Consider the following 19,920-nt stretch of genomic DNA (forward strand, 5'->3'; position numbering starts at 1 on the left):
TCGGATTTCTTTTGAACTGAGTTTAACTGGGCGTATTGCTGTGTGTTTGTTTATTTTACATTGGCTAGTGGTATAGGGGAGGGTTGAGATCTCACTAAACCTGTTTAACCCTGCCGCATTGTTGCGCCTGTCCCAAATCAGAAGCCTCTGGCCTTTGTTAGTCTTTTATGTTTTTTTTAATTTTAGTTTATTTACATGTTTTGCAGTTTAGTGTGACGTCCATTTTCACTTTTTGTTTAGGGGCCAGCTGAATCACGCCCCGACTGCAGGATTTTCTCGCTGTGTTGAAGACCCATTGGTGGCTTTCGGCTATTTTCTGCTCTTTGGTCGGGTTGTTGTCTCTTTGACACATTCCCCATTTCCATTCTCAATTTTTTTCGGCTGTTTTCTGTCATTTTGTCGGGTTGTTGTCTCTTTGACATATTCCCTATTTCAATTCTCAATTCTTTTTTTATTCGTGGTATCTGAAGTTGTTTTATTTATAGTCTGAGTCTGCTCAATTGGATGACAGATGGTATCTTCAAAGTTCGGGACAACAGTAATTGTACATTTTTCTTTGTTTGGAATAATTTTTTTCTATTTGAATATTCATTTTCAGGTGTAATTGGGAACCGTATTGGATTGAATTGTTTGTCTGAATGTTTTTCTTTCTTTTGAGAAATAATATTTATTTGTCTTTGTGGATATTTAAAGCATGACCTATGATAAAATCAAGTAGGTCGGTAGAATATTTACAGAAGCCACATTTGAATTCCGCCATAGCATCATCACTGAGAATAGAATTACTCGGTATAACCATGTGATCGAAATGATGGACTTAGCAGGTTGTTAACACTGTCAACTATCGATAGGGTAAAACAACATTTTTCGACATGATTAGTACATTTAAGCGTTAAGGTACGAAATTTTAGTGATATTTTTCCTATAATATTAAACCTGTCATGAACTATAATTGTGAATCATGTTTCCAGTTTTCTTGACATACATTGTGATTTGTTGTCGTTCTTATTTTATATAGGAAAACTATCGCAGTTATATAAGAAAAATATTGCATCCATAAATTTCTCATATTAAAACACATCGCTGTTATATTAGAAAAATATCGCATTCATATTATAAAATATAGCAGTATCATTGAATTATAGGTGATTTTGGTTTAGAAAAAAATTGAATTCATCGAAATTGCATTCCATTAATTTTGCTACGTGATAATAATTGCATGTGTACATCTACAAAATTTTAATGATAAATCGTGCATTTATTTTTCTTTTATTCAACATATCGATTTTGTCGTATTACTACAACTTATTTGCTATTACATATCACAATTAATGAAAGTTATACAGGCAGACGTTTGTCGTATTAAATGCTAACCTGTTTTAAGAATGATAGTCTTTAATTACCGAGAAATCTTCCTTTTTTCATAGAAATGTAAAACTTCGTCTGAGATTTCCCACACTGTACCTCGTTCATATTAGACAATATCGCTTTTTCATATAAGAAACGTTTTTATCGATTCACTTCTTCCATAGACTGAGATAACACACACACAAAACAATTTTGTTTAAGTTAAGCATTTGCACTTGAAAGATCTGTCGTCAAGTACTTTTAATAAAAATTTGTTAATCGAACACATCTTCTTTGTTGTTATGATTCATTAGAAAGGTATTACACTTGACCCATATATTTAATTTTTTAGTACTGTAAATTTTTAATGTTATTATATCAACCTAAAGCCTAAACATATAAAAATAATAGAATCTGAAGCGAGCTAATGTATCAAAAAATTTTCTTTTATACGTTTTCAAGCAAGACACAATAGTCAACTCAAACACGCCTGAACATAAAAAGGTGTACTCGACTTTCTCTTTTCGATGAAATTATTGTCCATTTTTGGGATTTTTTCCCATAAAGCTGTCGCAGGGGCAAAGATGCAAATTAATGCTTTAAAAAAGATCAATCTATTATCATTCCATAGATGGTTTTGCGGTGGAGTTTATTCTTATGCACAAAAAACAACCACATGTATTTGCAACTACCACAATCGACTGTTTTGTGAACATTTCTCTATTATTTAAAAGTTTACAAATATCCCGAAGCTCCGTACCATAGTTTAAGTAAAACACATATATAAGATGCATAAAATCCTTGGTTCGGAACATGTGATTTAATCGGTATACCTAATTTTTTTATCGAAAACGTATAGATTGCGTTGAAATATAAAAGCTTCATTATGCTCAGCGCAACAATTTATATACACACAAATACATGCACAAATTTGTATAGAGCAAGATTTGTCCGAAACAAAAAAAGTGTCAATCAAGCCTTAACATTGTGATCACTAGTTGTGCTCTCTGTACTACTGTGAACGTTGAGGGGATGAATGCTTATATTGCACTGAGTTTGATAAATGATTTTGTTCCAGAATTCATACAGCCAAAGCAAAAATGTCTAAAAAAAAAAAATTTCAGAAACTATACAAATGCAAGATTCAAATCGCAATCAGCAAGGTTTGAAGGCTGAACTTCAACAACAGAAAACTAGGTAATAATGACGCAATTAATAAGAGGCAGATAACTGATCTTCCAAACTCGTGTGTCCACTCTAGTATATAAAACAATATATATAACATGAGTGCTTCGCATCATCTGTAACTGGAGCAGAAGTTGGAGCGTCGACGGACTAAACGTCTTCTGCTATGCATTCATCTTCCGCAATATAAAATATCTTCTAAAAGTAAAAATATTGAATGTAAAAAAAATGTTCAAAACCTTGTTGTAGGAATGACTTACATGTTGGGCATACCATTGCTAATCAACCCGTAAAATATCCTATGAATTCTACACGTGTATTTACTAAATGTATCAAAGGTAAACAGTTATGAATTATTTAAGCATAATTTGAAATCTTATTTATCGAATGTAGATTTACTGCAGAAATTTATAATGAGACACAATGAATCAGTTTAACACAAAACTTAAAGTTTCGGCATTGTTAACATATAAATATAAACTGAAACAGAAACTTATCTTTACACTAGATATCTGTTCACTTTTAACATTTGTTTAGTATTACTATTAAAAGCGGTGTACGGCATATGCCCATGAAACAATGTCAATCTATGTTCTCCTCTGAAGAAGGTAAATGAAACTCAATTAGCAAATAATCAATGTAATGTTCTTTATCACGATGTTCCAATGCTTGTCAATCATATGTAAATCAAGGTTTCCAAATTTTCTTTTCATATTTTTTTTATCACTTCTTGAATCGTATTCTTCTCTAAAAGTACAAATCCAGATCTTGAAAAGTATTTTTTATCAAGATCTTTTAAAATAACGTATTTCGTGTATTGATGTCAAGTGCACAACTGACGGCAAATTTTTCAGTCATATTTTCATGTTTTTTCTCTGAAAATGCAAATGCTGGTATGACACAAATCTTGTAAGAAGGAGTAGATGGAAAGCCTTATAGAAGAAAATTCAAATTAGTCATTCGACAACACGGTCGCCTAACCTTTAGAGTAATGATAGAAAGGACCCTCTGTAAAAAAGAAAATTCCGGTTCACATATATGATTTTCCTGAATTATGGGGGACAATATAGCATTTACTCAATGCTCTCTAATAACATGAAAACTTGGCGGAAAAAATGTAGGATACCAGGTTGTAGTTATTAAAACTCACTATCCTTTTACATAAGACTGATAAGTTTATGTCGAATGTCAACAATGGGGACACGTTGATATTCAATTTTGTGGGAATCACACTGTTTGGTTTATCTGACAGCAAAGACATACTTAGAATTAGAGTTACTTTAAATAATTACTGTAAATTCAGAAATTATTCCAATGTTTTTATCAATAAAAAAATGCGATAGAATCAGGTTCGCAATTATATAAAGTAGCGTTTATCATGTACATAATCTCAATGATGATTTTTGGTTCTTTCTTAATTGCATTAATTAGATATCGCATTTTGGCAGTGGTAAACAATTCGCAATAACGAGTGAAAGTATTACTTTACAGTAAGTGTGGCATTCCACTAAAGTCTCACTTTTTTGTTTCTATCAAATTTACAAACATCTATTACAGGTTATTATGTTTCTGATTGGTTAATGTTTAAATAATCCCCAAGGAAACTACAGGACCATATCTTATCAAACAGTTTAGGACAGATAATTGGGAACTTCCATTAAGCATTAAGTCACATAATGTTGTCAGCTGATATCATATTCGACAGCTATAATTCCTTATAGGTATCACATGAACACTACAAATAATCACGATTTTCATTTTTATTGATTTATTTGAGCTGCGTCGGATAGGAATCGACATTATACAGGTGTGCGTATACATGTTTAAGCCTTTGATTGATTTTAGAACATTCAAATACGAAATAAAAAATGAAGTTTGGTCTATCTGTAGACTTCCCATAGAGATTTTTCAACCTGAATTATGTATGTTAACATATTTGTATATATTCATTTGCATAAGGTCGATTTCTATCCGACACAGCTCGTTTGTAGTCTGAAACGCATTTATCTGTTATAATTAAAGGTCAGTCTTTTACGCATATATTTCCTTTATTTTCGATTTTGTGTAGTAAACTTGTGAGATAGAAACAATCATTATGTTAATAAGGTCGATTTTTTTTAATTTGAAATAATTTAAATTGATTTAATGTAGTAGAAATCCATACAAGGAGACTCACTTTGATAGGCCATCTATTTGTACTTGTTTTTCTTTCAGTTTGTTTTTAAGTACATCCATCTCATCTGTAAAAATGGGAACTGTCTTTACCTGCTCTTTCAGTCTGTACATAAAGGATATCAATAAACAAACATGTAATATCTGTCGTTATGCTTTTCACAGAATCAAATGAACTCAGATATGCTAGGAAAACTTTTCTATAGCGACGTCTTAATAGGAGGTTCGATAGTCAAAATAATACATGTACCTCATTACAAATTTCTGTCATTAAATACTTTCAGTCATAGGAAAATGCTGATGATAAAACACGTTCTCAAAAAAAAATATTCTGGAAAAAAAGTACATTCAACAACTCTAGATGCCTGAACAACAACAGCATTCATTAATTTATTAACCAAGCTAATATTCATTACGAATGCCTTTAATTTTCGACATATTGCTTTACAACTCTTAATTGTAATGACAAATTTAACGTATGTGTCATATGTATAGCATTCATTTATTTTAAGATGTCACCAAACTGATTTAATTATTATAGCCATTTGAATTGATATGAAACAAAACGCAAACAGAACGCACCTTTAACATTCCCTTTCATAAGCACATGAGTCTGTATCAATTCGATATGTTGATAATGAAGATGCCAAAGGGACTATCAAACACGAGATGATTTTTGGTTTGTAAATTGTCCCTTTTTAGATGATGACGTTCCCTTGGCACCATCCTATGGTGTTTATATATCTCAACTAGTTCGATTCGCTCGTGTATGTTACAACATATTTGATGTTAACGAAAGAAATCTCTGTATTACAGAAACATTATTACACCAGGGTTTTCGATATCACAAACTAATCAAAACATTTACTAAATGTTATCGTCGGTACAAGGACTTCATTCGTAATATAATTCAAGGTGCAGACATCTTTTACGTTCAGGTATTTCACATCCTATCTTTTATGATAATATTCTATACAAAGCACAAAATGTCGTCACTCAAAAGCTAACCAATCCTTATACCAGACTTTTTTGAGAGGGATATAGATGTAGTCACGATACTGTTGTCAGGTCATTAAAGATGGCATTTATTGGAATTAATATTGATTCACTAATAGGGTCTTTGCATCGGAAAAAAACACAGTTATTCTAAAACCAGTTGTTTTCTCGTATATTTTATGATGGTATGATACTAAACTCCTAACGGAATGGATTGTGTTGATTTTGATATGATGAGGACAATCATTTTAACTAAGGTCTTGAGCTGGCATGTCAGTAACTACTAGTAGTCCTTTGTTAATTTATGCTAATTATTGTCATTTTGCTTAGTTTCTTCTATTACCTATTCTAACATCGGACTCGGACTTCTTTTGTCAGGACACTCTAGCATTTGTTAGACTTGTATGGTTTTTAAATTTTTGTTCATTTATATGTTTCAGAGTTTAGTGTGACGTCCGTTAGCTGAACTAGTATACATTATTGTTTAGGGCCAGCTGATGCCCGCCTCGGAGTTCGGGATTTTCTCGCTGTGTTGAAGACCCATTGGTGGCCTTTGGTTGTTTTCTGCTTTTTGGTCTGGTTGTTGTCTCTTTTACGCAGTCCCCGTTTCCATGTACAATTTTATTTTACCATTATAGGACACAAACTGTATTTGCCATGACAAAAATAAAACCAAAAAACGGCAAAACGACAAACAATAGAAAACAAAAAGAAACACATAAAAACAAAGACTGAGCTACATGAACCCCACAAAATACATGGAGTGATCTCAAGTGTTTTGGAACGGTAAGAATATTTTTCTCCACATGGGACACCCGATGTGTTGCTCGTGTAAGTATAAACCAGGTGATAATTCAAATATGGAAGGTCACATTTGAGGAAAAGAGAATGTCAGTGTGGTTACAGTTAGAACTGTTTGTAGGTGAAACAAATATTCCATAACGGTTAACCAACTCTAAAATTGATTGGCAAAAATGTTTCTCTGAATGGATAAAACTACAATGCTAAAACATAATTTTCAATATTATTAAGCTTTGAGACAGGAAGTTTTTGAGAAAAGCAAATGAGTGGAGATACACTTGATTTATGAGGACTGATGTACTTTCACTAGTAGCGAGATTTCAGTCTGAAACGGTCATTTTGGTCAGATTAAGTCTTATTCGACTTAATTTACCGCGAGAGAAAAACGTCAAGACTTTTCCAAACTTTCAGACGCAGTTCCGATCGATACTCCCATCAGCTAATTCAGTCCGTTAAGACATGTCAAGATTAAGAAGATGGAGTGTTCTAGCGAGCGATTAAGATCTGTTATGACGGTTTCAGACGAAATCAGACCATGGATACAAAATTACGTTAAGATGTTGTCAGACGTGTTCAGTCGTGTTCAGTCGTGTTCAGATTTTAATAATTTTGATACAAAACGGGTGAAACTTACCCGGTATGTATCAGGGGTTGCTCCCCTTTAAAAATAAAATCAAAAACAAAAAGATGACGTTCTTTTATCTCTGAGTCATGTTTCTAAAATCTATTTCGTTAAGTATCCTCTTATCCTTAAATCTTTTTCTTTCTACGTAGATCTAATTGTTAAATATTTTTTTTGTAATAAAATAAGTTTACTGGTTCTTGTTCAACGTGATACGGTTTCAAAAGTGAAATGAATATATCTGTATATAAAAGGTCAATATTAAATTGCAGGATAAAAACATTATTCGTACATTGAAGGAAGATATAAAATGTAATATTTATCAATATAAAAGTCGCTACGGAAACGGAGAAAAACCTCGCTTTTCTTAAAGCTCGTCAAATAAATTTTATAGTTACATACACTGTACAAATATTTTATATATGAAATTACATGTTTGAAAAATATCAGTTAAAAATTTATGGAAGGTCTTTTAGAAATATATTTTTTTATATATCCGATTTGACATTGAAACCGGAAAGAAAAAGAAAAAAAAAATCAATATGGTAATACCTTAAGATTAATTAAAACGGTTTAATTTAGTCGAAATCCAGCCATGGGGACTTACTTTGATAGGTTATCTACTTGTTCTTGTTGTTCTTTCAGTTTGTCTTTCAGTGCACTATTCTCGGATGTAAGATTGGTAACTTTTTTTTCCTGCTCTTTCAGTCTGTACATAAAAGATACATGTATCAATAAAGAAGTATGTTATATTTGTCGTTATGCTTGTCATAAAAGGTACTAGTCAGGATTTTATCTCCTGTTAGTAATCTTGGTCATTAGTGGAGTTTTTTGAGATCATAGGACAAGTCTAAAGGAGAATCCCTTCTGTGATTATTTTTGAAAGATTGTAAAGCAAAACGTTCAAAATGCCAACTTCTTTTAACTTTTTTGAGCTTCTGCATAAATTTATAAAATTTTGAGCTCTTTCATATCTTTTTAAATTGCTCTTTCGTGGAGCAGGATCATATTACACTCAAAGAGTATCTGATATTACCTTTAGTTTTGTTTAAAAATTGTTTGAGTTGCTTTTGCGTTTGTTTTCACTGGTGTTCTTTGTCCATTTTTATGTTAAAATGCCAACATTTTTTTGACCGGTATCATGTTTGTCTTTTCTTTCTCATGAAACCTTGTTTAATTTCAAAGTTTCACATTCGGTCAAGAATATGGTTAGACAATTACTTATGTTGATTGGTACGATTCAATTCATAAGGTTTCACAGAAAAGATCAAAACCAACAATGTTACAAATATACAAAAGATCATCTCATGTAAATAACTTTATCACAAAAAAGTAAATCTTGACGGGTTCAAATGCAATTATTACATGCACATTAGAAAGATACAACAGTTGAAAGAAGTTCTAAGGGACTCAAGGTAATTATTATATAATTATAAAGATAGTACTCCAATGTTCGCAGTCACTACGATGGCCGTCCATACGTATGTGAAATGGCTGATCTGAATCTCCAACCTACTGTTTACCACAATCACATTCATATTGTAGAAGATACACAGTATTTGTGGTCTTCCAAGTGTCAATGTAAAATAAGATGAATTTCGTACCAGTTGAATGACTGTTAAAAGTATTCAGTATTCAGTATAACAAGTCAGACATTGTTTGTTCTTTCAACCCTTGCAACAGCCTGCTGACAAAAAGCCTGGTTTAGAGGATAAATTATCTCTCACCAGCAAGTTAGAGAATAATTTTCTATTTTTTTCATTTGTGATTTTGTAAATTATTTGTAAAAGAGTAATGCCTTCTATGCTTGGTATATACAAGCTTGTCAAATTTTGTTGGATGATGCTGAATCATTCTAATAACCAAACGTAAACAACATAGGTGTTACACAAAAGCATATATTTAGTCATTGTTTCAGTAACTACTAGGTTAAAATGCACACATGACTTCCCATACATCTGTGAGAGTTATCTGCAATACCCCAGGTTTACCTATTGAAACAATCAATATACAATAATTGATGATATAGTCATTTGACATAAACAGGTATATAACATGTTTAACAGCCATATGGTTTATGATTTATTGATGTTTTAGGATAAGACTTGAGATATTTACTAATTTGCTAAATTTTGATACATTTTCACCTGACACAACTCTTAAACTCATCAACATATTTCTAACTAAATTAACACGCTGGCTGCTACCAGTAAAGTAAGATATGTTGGTGCACCTATGATCGCCTCCTGTTTTTTAGTAGGGCTCCTATTTTAAAGTACTTGGTCGATTGTTGTTTGTATTCCATCGATTTTCTGTTTGGTCATTGTGTTTATCTTCGACTGGTGATTGTTATTGTTTCCTTTGTTTCCTTCGCCTATTTTTCACCTGTTTTTGTGAAAACTTTTTATGATGGGGACATTCTTGAAACATTGTAAATAGGATACCATTCCTTTCTTAATCAAACATATTTCAGCCAATTACCGTTATTCAATGTACTTTATGCTACGAAAAAGAGTTGGCATTGCTTACTTTAATCTTGTGTTACAATTAATCGCTTTTCATATTTTTAATTCGTTCAAAAAGGAAACGAAAAACCTGGTTCACACATAACTATTACTTACTTTGACAATTCTCTCTGTTTTCCTTCTGTTCTTTCTTTCTTAAAATTCTCGTTTTCTTCAGACAGTTCGTTTACTTTTTTCTCCTTTTCTTCTAATTGTCTAGATAACCTAATCGTATAAATTAAAGATAGAAAGTTGAATTTATTCTACATGAATCCAACAAATAGCAATCAACTCAAAATATTTTTACAAAATGAATAACAATCAGATAGATATAGGGGAAAGTATTATAGAAACTACGAATACACACATGTCCATGCTTGTTTCCTCACTGACCAATTAATAAAGATTTTATATCATGTTTAAACAGTGGACATACTCAGATTGATGTATTTATTGATTAGTATGATCGGTTTGTCGTTGTTTCACTCTTACCGTTCCATAATGATGGGATTGATTATTAGAAAATTGTAATGTTGTGGTGTCCGAATAAGAAATGGAGATATCTTTTTCAACGGGATTGTTTTTCTAATGGAATTCTATAGGACTACAAACAGATTAAGTTCGATTGACGTCGTTTTAATTTTTAGCGTTCTAGAAATATGGTACTTGATTTGAAGAAAAACATTTTTTGTATGTTTCTGTGAAACTATTGGAGAACCCCTGTATAAAATTGTTTTAAATTTCAAGAGAATGTCTGGGACAACTACAGACATTTAAAGTTCGATTTCTGTTGCTTTCATTTATACCGTTACAGAGATTCTGGTACTTAAATGTTGGACAAAAAAGGTTTTCTGCATAATAAATGAATAACCACTTTCCAAATCAATTGACATTTTAATGGAATGTTTTCGACCACTTAACACATATTTATTTTGATTTTCGTCGTTTCCCCTATACCGTTCTAGAGTTATGGTTCTTGATTATTAAAAAAAATACAAAACTTTGTAGTCTCTGGATGATAATTAAAGAACAAAATTGTCTAATTGATTGAAATTTTGATTGCGTGATTTTGACCCCTAAACAGATGCATTTTACCAAAAGTTTTAAAGAGGATTAAACCAGAGTTTTACCCATTAAAATATATCAAAACACTTGTTCAATCATTTTGAACTATGGAAAAATTTTAATAACATCGTATAAGATTTCACAATTTGCTGCTAAAGAAAAAGGGGGGATCTCCTACTTGCTGCGAGCGGGGACATATGTGATCATTAAATCACCTCATTAGTTATTTATGAAATAACATTGCCTTTTTTAACATAAATTTCAGTTTAACATTTATGGTCGTCTTTAAGAAATATGTTCTCTTTACTTCCGATTTGATGTTGAAACCTTGAAAGGCTGAAAAAACGATAATTCTGGTATAACGAATGGTCACTTATTATACGATTAATTAAAATAGTTTCATTTGGTCAAAATCCAGCCATGGTGACGTACTTTGATAGGTCATCTTTTTGTTCTTGTTTTCCTTTTAGTTCTCCTTTAAGTACAGCTACCTCGTCTGTAAGACAGGCAACGGTCTTTTCCTGTTCTTTCAGCCTGTACATAAAAGATATAAAAAAAACGTTATGTTATACTTGTCGTTATGCTTGTCATACAAAGTTCAATAGTCAGGATTGTATCTCCAGTTAATAATAGTAGTCATTGGTGAATTCTTAAGATCATAGGACAAGTCTAATGGAGAATCCCTTCTGTGAGTTTTTTTGAAAAGATCGTAAAGAAAGATGTTCAAAATGCCAGCTTTTGAAAAAAAATTTAAGCTTCTGAATGAAGTTATAAAATGTTGAGCTCTTTCATACTTTTTTAAATTGCTCTTTTGTGGAGCAGGATTAACTCACACTTCCAGAGTATCTGATTGTTTAAACGTTGTTTGAGTTGCTTTTGCTTTTGTTTTCACTGGTGTTTTTTTTTATTATTTTAATGTTAAAATGCCAACATTGTTTTGACTGGTATCATGTTTGTATTTCCTTTCTCATGAAACCTTGTTGAATTTCAAAGTTTCACATTCGGACAAGAATATGATTAGACAATTCCTTATGTCGATTGGTACGATTCAATTCATAAGGTTTCACAGAAAAGAGCGAAACGAACAATTTTACAAATATGCAAGAGATCATCTCATTTATATAACTTTATCGCAAAAAAGTAAATGTTGACGGTAATAAATGCATATATTACATACAAATAAGAAAGATACTGTTGAAAGAAGTTCCAAGCGACTCAAGGTAATTATTATATAAGTATATACATAGTACTGCAATGTTCGTAGTCACTACGATGGCGGTCCATACGTATGTGAAATGGCTGATCTGAATCCCGAACCTACTGTTTACAACAATTACATTTGTATTGTAGAAGATGCACAGTATTTGTGGTCTTCAAAGTGTCAATGTAAAATATGATAAATTTCGTACCAGTTGAATGACTGTTAAAATTAAACAGTATTTGCAGTACAGTAAGTTGAGGTTACAGTTAAAGCATGTGTATTTTCTGATATAATTTTGAAGGGTAAACAGAAATCATACATACAGCCAAAAAAAAGGGGAATAGTTGTTCATTCAGATAGAATATCTGATGTTTACAGGATTGTAATGAAATACTAGCATATAATTACTGTGTAAGAAGTTTTTTCAAAATAAAAATATGAATATTTAAATATAATTTTGTAAAAAAAAAAAAAAAAAAAAATCTTATTCAAGTGTTGAAAAAGGGATGAGGGACTATTAAGGAAACCTAGGCCTCAAAAAGCTGATTGTTTAATATTGACCATACAATCCATTTCTTGAGGTTAATATATGTAACCTAAGTTTGTATCAGAAAGTCGAAACATAATATATTACATGTATTAAGAAAAATATTTTTTTCAAATCAAAAATAGAAAGAGGAGCTGATCACTGTTGTCTTATGGTCCTCAAAAAAATATATCTATATATATATATATATATATATATATATATATTGAGAAATAAGTAGTACACTTGGTAATTAAAAAGAAATAACTTTTAATCTGAAAATAATTTGGTCAAGGTAATTAATACAGTCTATAGTAACCACTCCTATTGAATTAGTTGCTTTTTATGAGCACTGATATTTAACATGTTTAAAGTGCATCTGTTACTGTTCCTATTATTCGGCCACTGACATCGTTAATTAGGGGTCTAAGGCCAAGAACAGTACTCACAAAATATGTTTTACACCCCCTGAACAAGTCTGTTATTGGATTAAAATCGAGTCATTTAATTGCAACCACTGCTCAAGTTACACATTTAAGTAAATACAACTTTTTGAAATTTAAACAAAACTGACAGTTTACTATTTCTGCATTCATAACGTGTACCCTGTATATTCATTTACCTCTGTATTCGAACTTCAGACAGATTTAATAGCATTCCATAGCAGTTATTGGCAGTTTTGAAAACCATATTAGGATGTACAGCTTAGCAGTTTGTATGAATATTCATTATTGACAGCTGTGATTATAGCTGTTCTCATGAATATTCAGAGAAGAAAGTAGTTTTGGGGTATCTCATTTAAGTTGTTTGTTAAAAATAACTGCTAAATAACTATAAGGCTGAGGAAACTGCTTAGAAAATGCTATTGAAATGCCTATATGCAAATTAACCATTGCCTTGAATTTGGCAACTGTGAATGCTAATGAAGTGCAAAAGAACAGCTGTCAAGTAAGAACTGTGAATGATTATAACTGCTCAAGAACTGCTGTCCTCTTTGACTTGGGCAATCATTTTGACATATGGCAAAATTATAATAACATCGTATAAGATTTGACAATTTGCTGCTAAAGAAAAAAAGTGGTGATCTCGCACTTGCTGCGAGCATGGACATATGTGATCATTGTATCACCTCATTAGTTATTTATGAAATAACATTGCCTCTTTAAAACATGAATTTCAGTTTAACATTTATGGTCGTCTTTAAGAAATATGTTCTCTTTACTTCCGATTTGGTGTTGAAACCTTGAAAGCCAGAAAGAAACCAATAATTCTGGTATAACGAATGATCACTTATTTTACGATTAATTAAAACAGTTTCATTTGGTCAAAATCCAGCCATGGAGACGTACTTTGATAGGTCATCTATTTGTTCTTGTTTTCCTTTCAGTTTTCCTTTAAGTAGAGCTATCTCGTCTGTAAGACAGGCAACGGTCTTTTCCTGTTCTTTCAGTCTGTACATAAAAGATATAAAAAAAAAACAAATATGTTATACTTGTCGTTATGCTTGTCATAAAAAGTTCAATAGTCAGGATGTTATCTCCAGTTACTAATATTAGTCATTGTTGAATTCTTAAGATCATAGGACAAGTCTGATAGAGAATTACTTCTGTGACTATTTTTGAAAAGATCGTAAAGGAAGATGTTCAAAATGCCAGCTTTTAAAAAAAATATTGAAGCTTCTGCATGAAATTATAAAATGTTGAGCTCTTTCATACCTTTTTAAATTGCTCTTTCGTAGAGCAGAATCATCTAACACTTCCAGAGTATCTGAAATTACCCTTGGTTTTGTTTAAACGTTGTTTGAGTTGCTTTTGCTTTTGTTTTCAATGGTGTTGTTTGTCCATTTTTATGTTAAAATGCCAACATTGATTTGACCGGTATCATGTTTGTATTTCCTTTCTCATGAAACCTTGTTTAATTTCAAAGTTTCACATTCGGACAAGAATATGATTAGACAATTTCTTATGTCGATTGGTACGATTTAATTCATAAGGTTTCACAGAAAAGAACGAAACCAAGAATTTTACAAATATCCAAGAGATCATCTCATTTATATAACTTTATCGCAAAAAATAAACCTTGACGGATAAACATGCATGTATCACATGCACATAAGAAAGATACAACTGTTGAAAGAAGTTCTACGCCACTCAAGGTAATTATTATATAAGTATATAAATAGTACTGCAATTTTCGTAGTCACTTCGATGGCTACCATACGTATGCGAAATGGCTGATCTGAATCTCCAACCTACTGTTTACAATAATTACATTTGTATTGTAGAAGGTGCACAGTATTGGTGGTCTTCAAAGTGTCAATGTTAAATATAATGAATTCCGTACCAGTTGAATGATTGTTAACAGTTAACAGTATTTGCAGTACAGTAAGTTGAGGTTACAGTTAATGCATGTGTGTTTTCTGACATAATTTTGAAGGGAAAACAGAAATCATACAGACAGCCAAAAGAAGGGGGATAGTTGTTTATTCACATAGAATTTCTGATGTTGACAGTATTTTAATGAAATACTAGCATATAATTACTGTGCAAAAAGTTATTTAAAATAAAAATATGAATATTTGAATATAATGTAGTAAAAAAAAAAAATTTATTCAACTTCCGATTTGGTTTTGAAACCTTGAAAGCCAGGAAAAAAACCCAATATTTCTGGTATTACGGAATGTTCACTTAATTTACGATTAATTAAAATAGTTTCATTTGATCAAAATCCAGCCATGGAGACGTACTTTGATAGGTCATCTATTTGTTCTTGTTTCACTATCAGTTCTCCTTTAAGTACATCTATATCGTCTGTAAGACTGGTAACAGTCTTTTCCTGTTCTTTCAGTCTGTACATAAAAGATATAAAAAAAAAATATGTTATACTTGTGGTTATGCTTTTCATAAAAAGTTCAATAGTCAGGATTTTATCTCCTGTTATTAATCTTGGTCATCGGTGGAGTCTGTAGATCATAGGACAAGTCTAATGGAGAATCCCTTCTGTGATTATTTTTGAAAAGATCGTAAAGTAAAATGTTCAAAAATGCCAGCTTCTTTTCATTTTGTTAAGCTTGTGCATGAAATTATAAAATTTTGAGCTCTTTTATACTTTTTAAAATTTGCTCTTTCGTTGAGCAGGATCATTTAACACTTCCAGATTATCAGATATTACCCTTAGTTTTGTTTAACAGTTGTTTGAGTTGCTTTTGCTTTTGTTTTCACTGGTGTTGTTTTTTCGTTTTTATGTTAAAATGCCAACATTGTTTTGACCGGTATCATGTTTGTCTTTCCTTTCTCATGAAACCTTGTTTAATTTCAAAGTTTCACATTCTGGCAAGAATATGGTTTGACAATTCCTTATGTCGATTGGTACGATTCAATTCATAAGGTTTCACCGAAAAAAAACGAAACCAACAATGTTACAAATATACAAGAGATCATCTCATTTATATAACTTTATCGCAAAAAAGTTAATTTTGACTGGTTGAAATGAAATTATTACATGCATATAAGAACGATAAAACATGTACAACTGTTGAAACTAGTTATAAGCGACTCAAGATACTTATTATGTAAGTATATAGATAGTACTCCAATGTTCGTAGTCACAACGATGGCCGTCAATACGTATATGAAATGCCAGATCTGAATCTCCAACCTGCTGTTTCCCAAAATTACATTTGTATTGTAGAAGAAAATTAGTAGCTGTGGTCTCCCAAGTGTCAATGTAAAATATGATGAATTTCGTACCTGTTGAATGACTGTTAAAAGTATTGAGTATTTGCTAACAAGTCAGACATCGTTTGTTCCTTCAAACCTTGAAACAGCCTGCTGACGACGAGCCTGGCTAAGAGGATAAATCATCTCTCACCAGCAAGGTAGAAAATAATTTTTTACCTTTTTCATCTTGTGATTTTGTAAATTATTTGTAAAAGGGTAATGTCTTCAAAGCTTGTCAATTTTTTTTCGGATGATGCTGAATCATTCTAATAATCAAACGTAAACAAAATAGTTGTAACACAAAAGCATTTATTCAGTCGTTGTTTCAATAACTTCTAGGTTAAAATGCACACATGACTTCCCGTACATTTGTGAGAGTTTACTGCCATACTCCAGGTTTATCCTTTTAAACAAGCAACCAACAATAATTTATGATATTATCATTTGACATAAACAGGTGTATAACATATGGTTTATATTTTAGGATAAGACATGAGATATTACTAAATTAAATTTGGTAAATTTTGATTCATTTCCAGCTGACACAACACGTAAACTCATAAACATATTTCTAACAAAAGTAACAAGACCGCCGATGTGTTGTTGTGCTGTGGTCATTTTTTGTATTCTTTTGTTTCATTTTAGCGTATGTGCTTTGTCTATATGCCATTTTGTTTTATTTTGATGAACTATTTGTTTGTTTTATAGTGATTGAGATTATAATACAATGTTGACAGCTGTACCCCTATTTTTGACATTTTCACCTTTTATGTCTGTTTATTCACACATTGTTGTCAATATGATAGAATTTTATGCGACTGTTATACAAGTGAAAAGTTTGACTAGCTTTAAAACCAGGTTTAACCCACCTTTCTCTACGTAAGAAAATACCTTTACCAAGTCAGGAATATGACAGTTGTCTTTTTTTTTATTCGTTTGGTGTGTTAAAACTTTTGATTTTGCCAATTGTTAAGGGACCTTCCTTTTTTAATTTTCCTTGGAGTTCGGTATTTTTGTTGTTTAACTTGTTACCAGTTAAGTAGGATATGTTGATGCACCTATGGTTGCCTCCTGTTTTTTGGTGGGCTCCTAATTTGCAGTACTTGGTGGATTGTTGTTTGTGTTACATCGATTTTCTGTTTGTTCATTGTGTTTATCTTCGACTGGTGATTGTTATTGTACCCTTTGTATACCGCCCATTTTTCACCTGTTTTTGTGAAAACTTTTTATGATGCAGACATTCTTAAAATGATATCATTCCTTTCTAAATCAAACTTATTTCAGCTAAGTACCGTTATTCAATGTACTTCATGTTGAGAAAAAGAGTTGACATTGCTTACATTAACCTTATGTTACATTTAATCGCTTTTCATATTTTTAGTTCGTTCAAAAAGGAAACGAAAAACCTGGTACATACATAGCTAATACCTACTTTGACAATTCTTCTTGTTTTTCTTCTTGTCTTTCTTTCATCAAATTATCGTTTTGTTCCGACAGTTCGTTTACTTTTTTCTCCTTTTCTTTTAATTGTCCAGATAATCTAATCGTATAAATTAAAGATAGAAAGTTGATTTTTTTTTACGTGAAAGAAATGCAAATCAAACAAATAGCAATCGAAAATATTTTTTACAAAATAAATAACAATCAAAATAGATATGGAGGAAAATATTATTTATCACACATTTTGTACTAATATGTACGTTTTTGCTGGCCAATAATAGCCGTGGGTAAAGGTTGGTTATTTGCCTTCTGGGCCAATATCGATATTAGCCCTCGAAATCCATATCGAGCCCCCAAATTTGACTTCCGGTAACCTGTCAATCAAAATCTATTTGTAAACAAGATGTCACCTGAAGCAGCTAGACGATCAGGAGAGGTTTTTCCCAGTATCAAATGACGATTCAAGTAAATTCATACAAGAAATGAGAAATGAGAACACAATGAAACAAACAATGAAGTCTGTAAAACAATAGAAAGTTATGAATCTGCTGTAGCAGAAAAAAATGTAAAAATCAACAGCGGAAAAAGTTATTTGTCCGCCATTACTTGACATTACAAAAGTTCCGATAAAAGTTTGACGTCATAATAGAAAATATATGGCACCACAATGGAAAAGTGATTGTTGTATGACATCGAAAGTTCAAGCGGAACAGATTCTCGGGTCAAGCGGAACAGATTCTCGGGTCAAGCGGAACAAATTTCATTTATAGCGTTGTAGATATATTGTACTTGATTGTTCGAGAAACATCTGTTTTTTTTTTTTGTTTCTGTAAAATTATTGGAGAACCCCTTGATAAAATTGTTTTAAATTTCAAAAGAATGTTTAGGACAACTAAAGACAGTTAAAGCTCGATTTTTGTTGCTTTTATTTATACCGTTACATAGTTTCTGGTACTTAATTGTTTGACAATAAATGTTTTCTGCATAATAAATGGATCACCATTTTTCAAATTGTTTGAAATTTTAATGGAATATTTCGACCACTTAACACATATTTAGTTTGATTTTCGCCGTTTCCCCTTTACCGTTCCAGAGTTATTGTTCTTGGTTACTGGAAAAATTCAAAATTTAGTAATCTCTGGATGACAAATAAAGAACATCATTTCAGATTTGATTGAAATTTTAATTGAGTGTTTTTGACTCCAAAACAGATACATTTTCCCAATAACTTAAAAGAGGATTAAACCAAAGTTTTAACCCTTAACTATATTTCAAAACACTTGTTTAATCATTTTGAACTATGGTAAAATTATAATAACATCGTATAAGATTTCTCAATATGCTGCTAAGGAAAAAAAATGGTGATCTTGCAGTTGCTGCGGACGGGGGTATATGTGATCATTTACTCACCTCATTATTTATTGATAAAATAACATTGCCGTTTTAGAACACGAATTTCAGTTAAAAATTTATGGTCGTCTTAAAGAAATACGTTTTATTTTTTTATTACCGATTTGGTGTTGATCTTTGATGTTATATTGGCGAGGCAAATATATTCCCTTGATATATATACATAAGATTGGTTATAAGTTTTATTCAAATATAAACTATATACATGTTTACAGTAAAGTGTAAACCACAAAAGTGACGATATCTTGGAAACAGTTCTCATATAAAGATAACCTAGATAGTAACAGTTTAGTATCTGATACTTGATAGTTAACATATGCACTCTAGTGATTTCCCAGACTACAGAGTTACATATAGTTCATTGACTTAATATTACATCTCCCCTTTTCAGCTTATGAGAAAATATAGCAACTAATAAACTTTATCATGAAAGGGACAGCTCATCTGTGTTTACAAATCTAACCTATCTGGAGGTTTTGATATTCTCCGGTACTTGTATGCATACAACTCAGATTTATCAGATTAATCTGTTGTGTTATCTTTCAGTTCATTATTGTGAATTGGTATTTCATCGGGGATTGTTTCAAGTATTTTTAGCAATTTTAGTATCAGGCTTTTCAGGCAAATTGGCAAAGTGTCGCCTCTGTCAGATTCAATTATAAAGAACGCGGTTCAATTGATTCCGCTTTGATTGTTCCCTGTTTCCTTTGATCTGTAACCCAAACGCGATCGCTTGTTTTTACTTTGGAAAATTGTCTCACTCGGTGTCGTCTGTCATAATACTGTTTTTTTGTTTCAATTTATATTCATCTTCCTTTTTCCACAACTCGCGAATGTTTTGCAATTTAGGTGCGATGTTTTTCGGAGTAACTGGGACTAATGTTCTTAGCTTACGCCCCATCAAAAGGTCTGGCCGCCTGTAACCATTTGAA

At 31.6% G+C, this 19,920-nt stretch overlaps 1 protein-coding gene across 8 annotated transcripts in view; it reads right to left on the reverse strand.

Moving 5' to 3' along the window:
- LOC127723533 (putative leucine-rich repeat-containing protein DDB_G0290503) overlaps positions 1–19,920 on the reverse strand; it is a 62,936-nt gene that overhangs the window by 16,959 nt on the left and 26,057 nt on the right. For 3 of the 8 annotated variants that reach the window (XM_052230181.1, XM_052230176.1, XM_052230174.1), the window contains exons 6-11: positions 17,571–17,678; positions 13,769–13,870; positions 11,125–11,226; positions 9,745–9,852; positions 7,731–7,832; positions 4,709–4,810 (exon numbers count right to left, since the gene is read on the reverse strand). In XM_052230181.1, the coding sequence (XP_052086141.1) occupies positions 4,709–4,810; positions 7,731–7,832; positions 9,745–9,852; positions 11,125–11,226; positions 13,769–13,870; positions 17,571–17,678 (624 nt within the window). Of the gene's footprint in view, positions 1–4,708; positions 4,811–7,730; positions 7,833–9,744; positions 9,853–11,124; positions 11,227–13,768; positions 13,871–15,165; positions 15,268–17,570; positions 17,679–19,920 lie in introns of all 8 variants that reach the window. The other 5 variants (XM_052230175.1, XM_052230177.1, XM_052230180.1 and 2 more) reach the window with 5 other exon arrangements.

This window comes from Mytilus californianus, unplaced genomic scaffold (assembly GCF_021869535.1).
Source record: "Mytilus californianus isolate M0D057914Y unplaced genomic scaffold, xbMytCali1.0.p SCAF_13, whole genome shotgun sequence".
In the NCBI taxonomy this organism is placed as follows: Eukaryota; Metazoa; Mollusca; class Bivalvia; order Mytilida; family Mytilidae; genus Mytilus; species Mytilus californianus.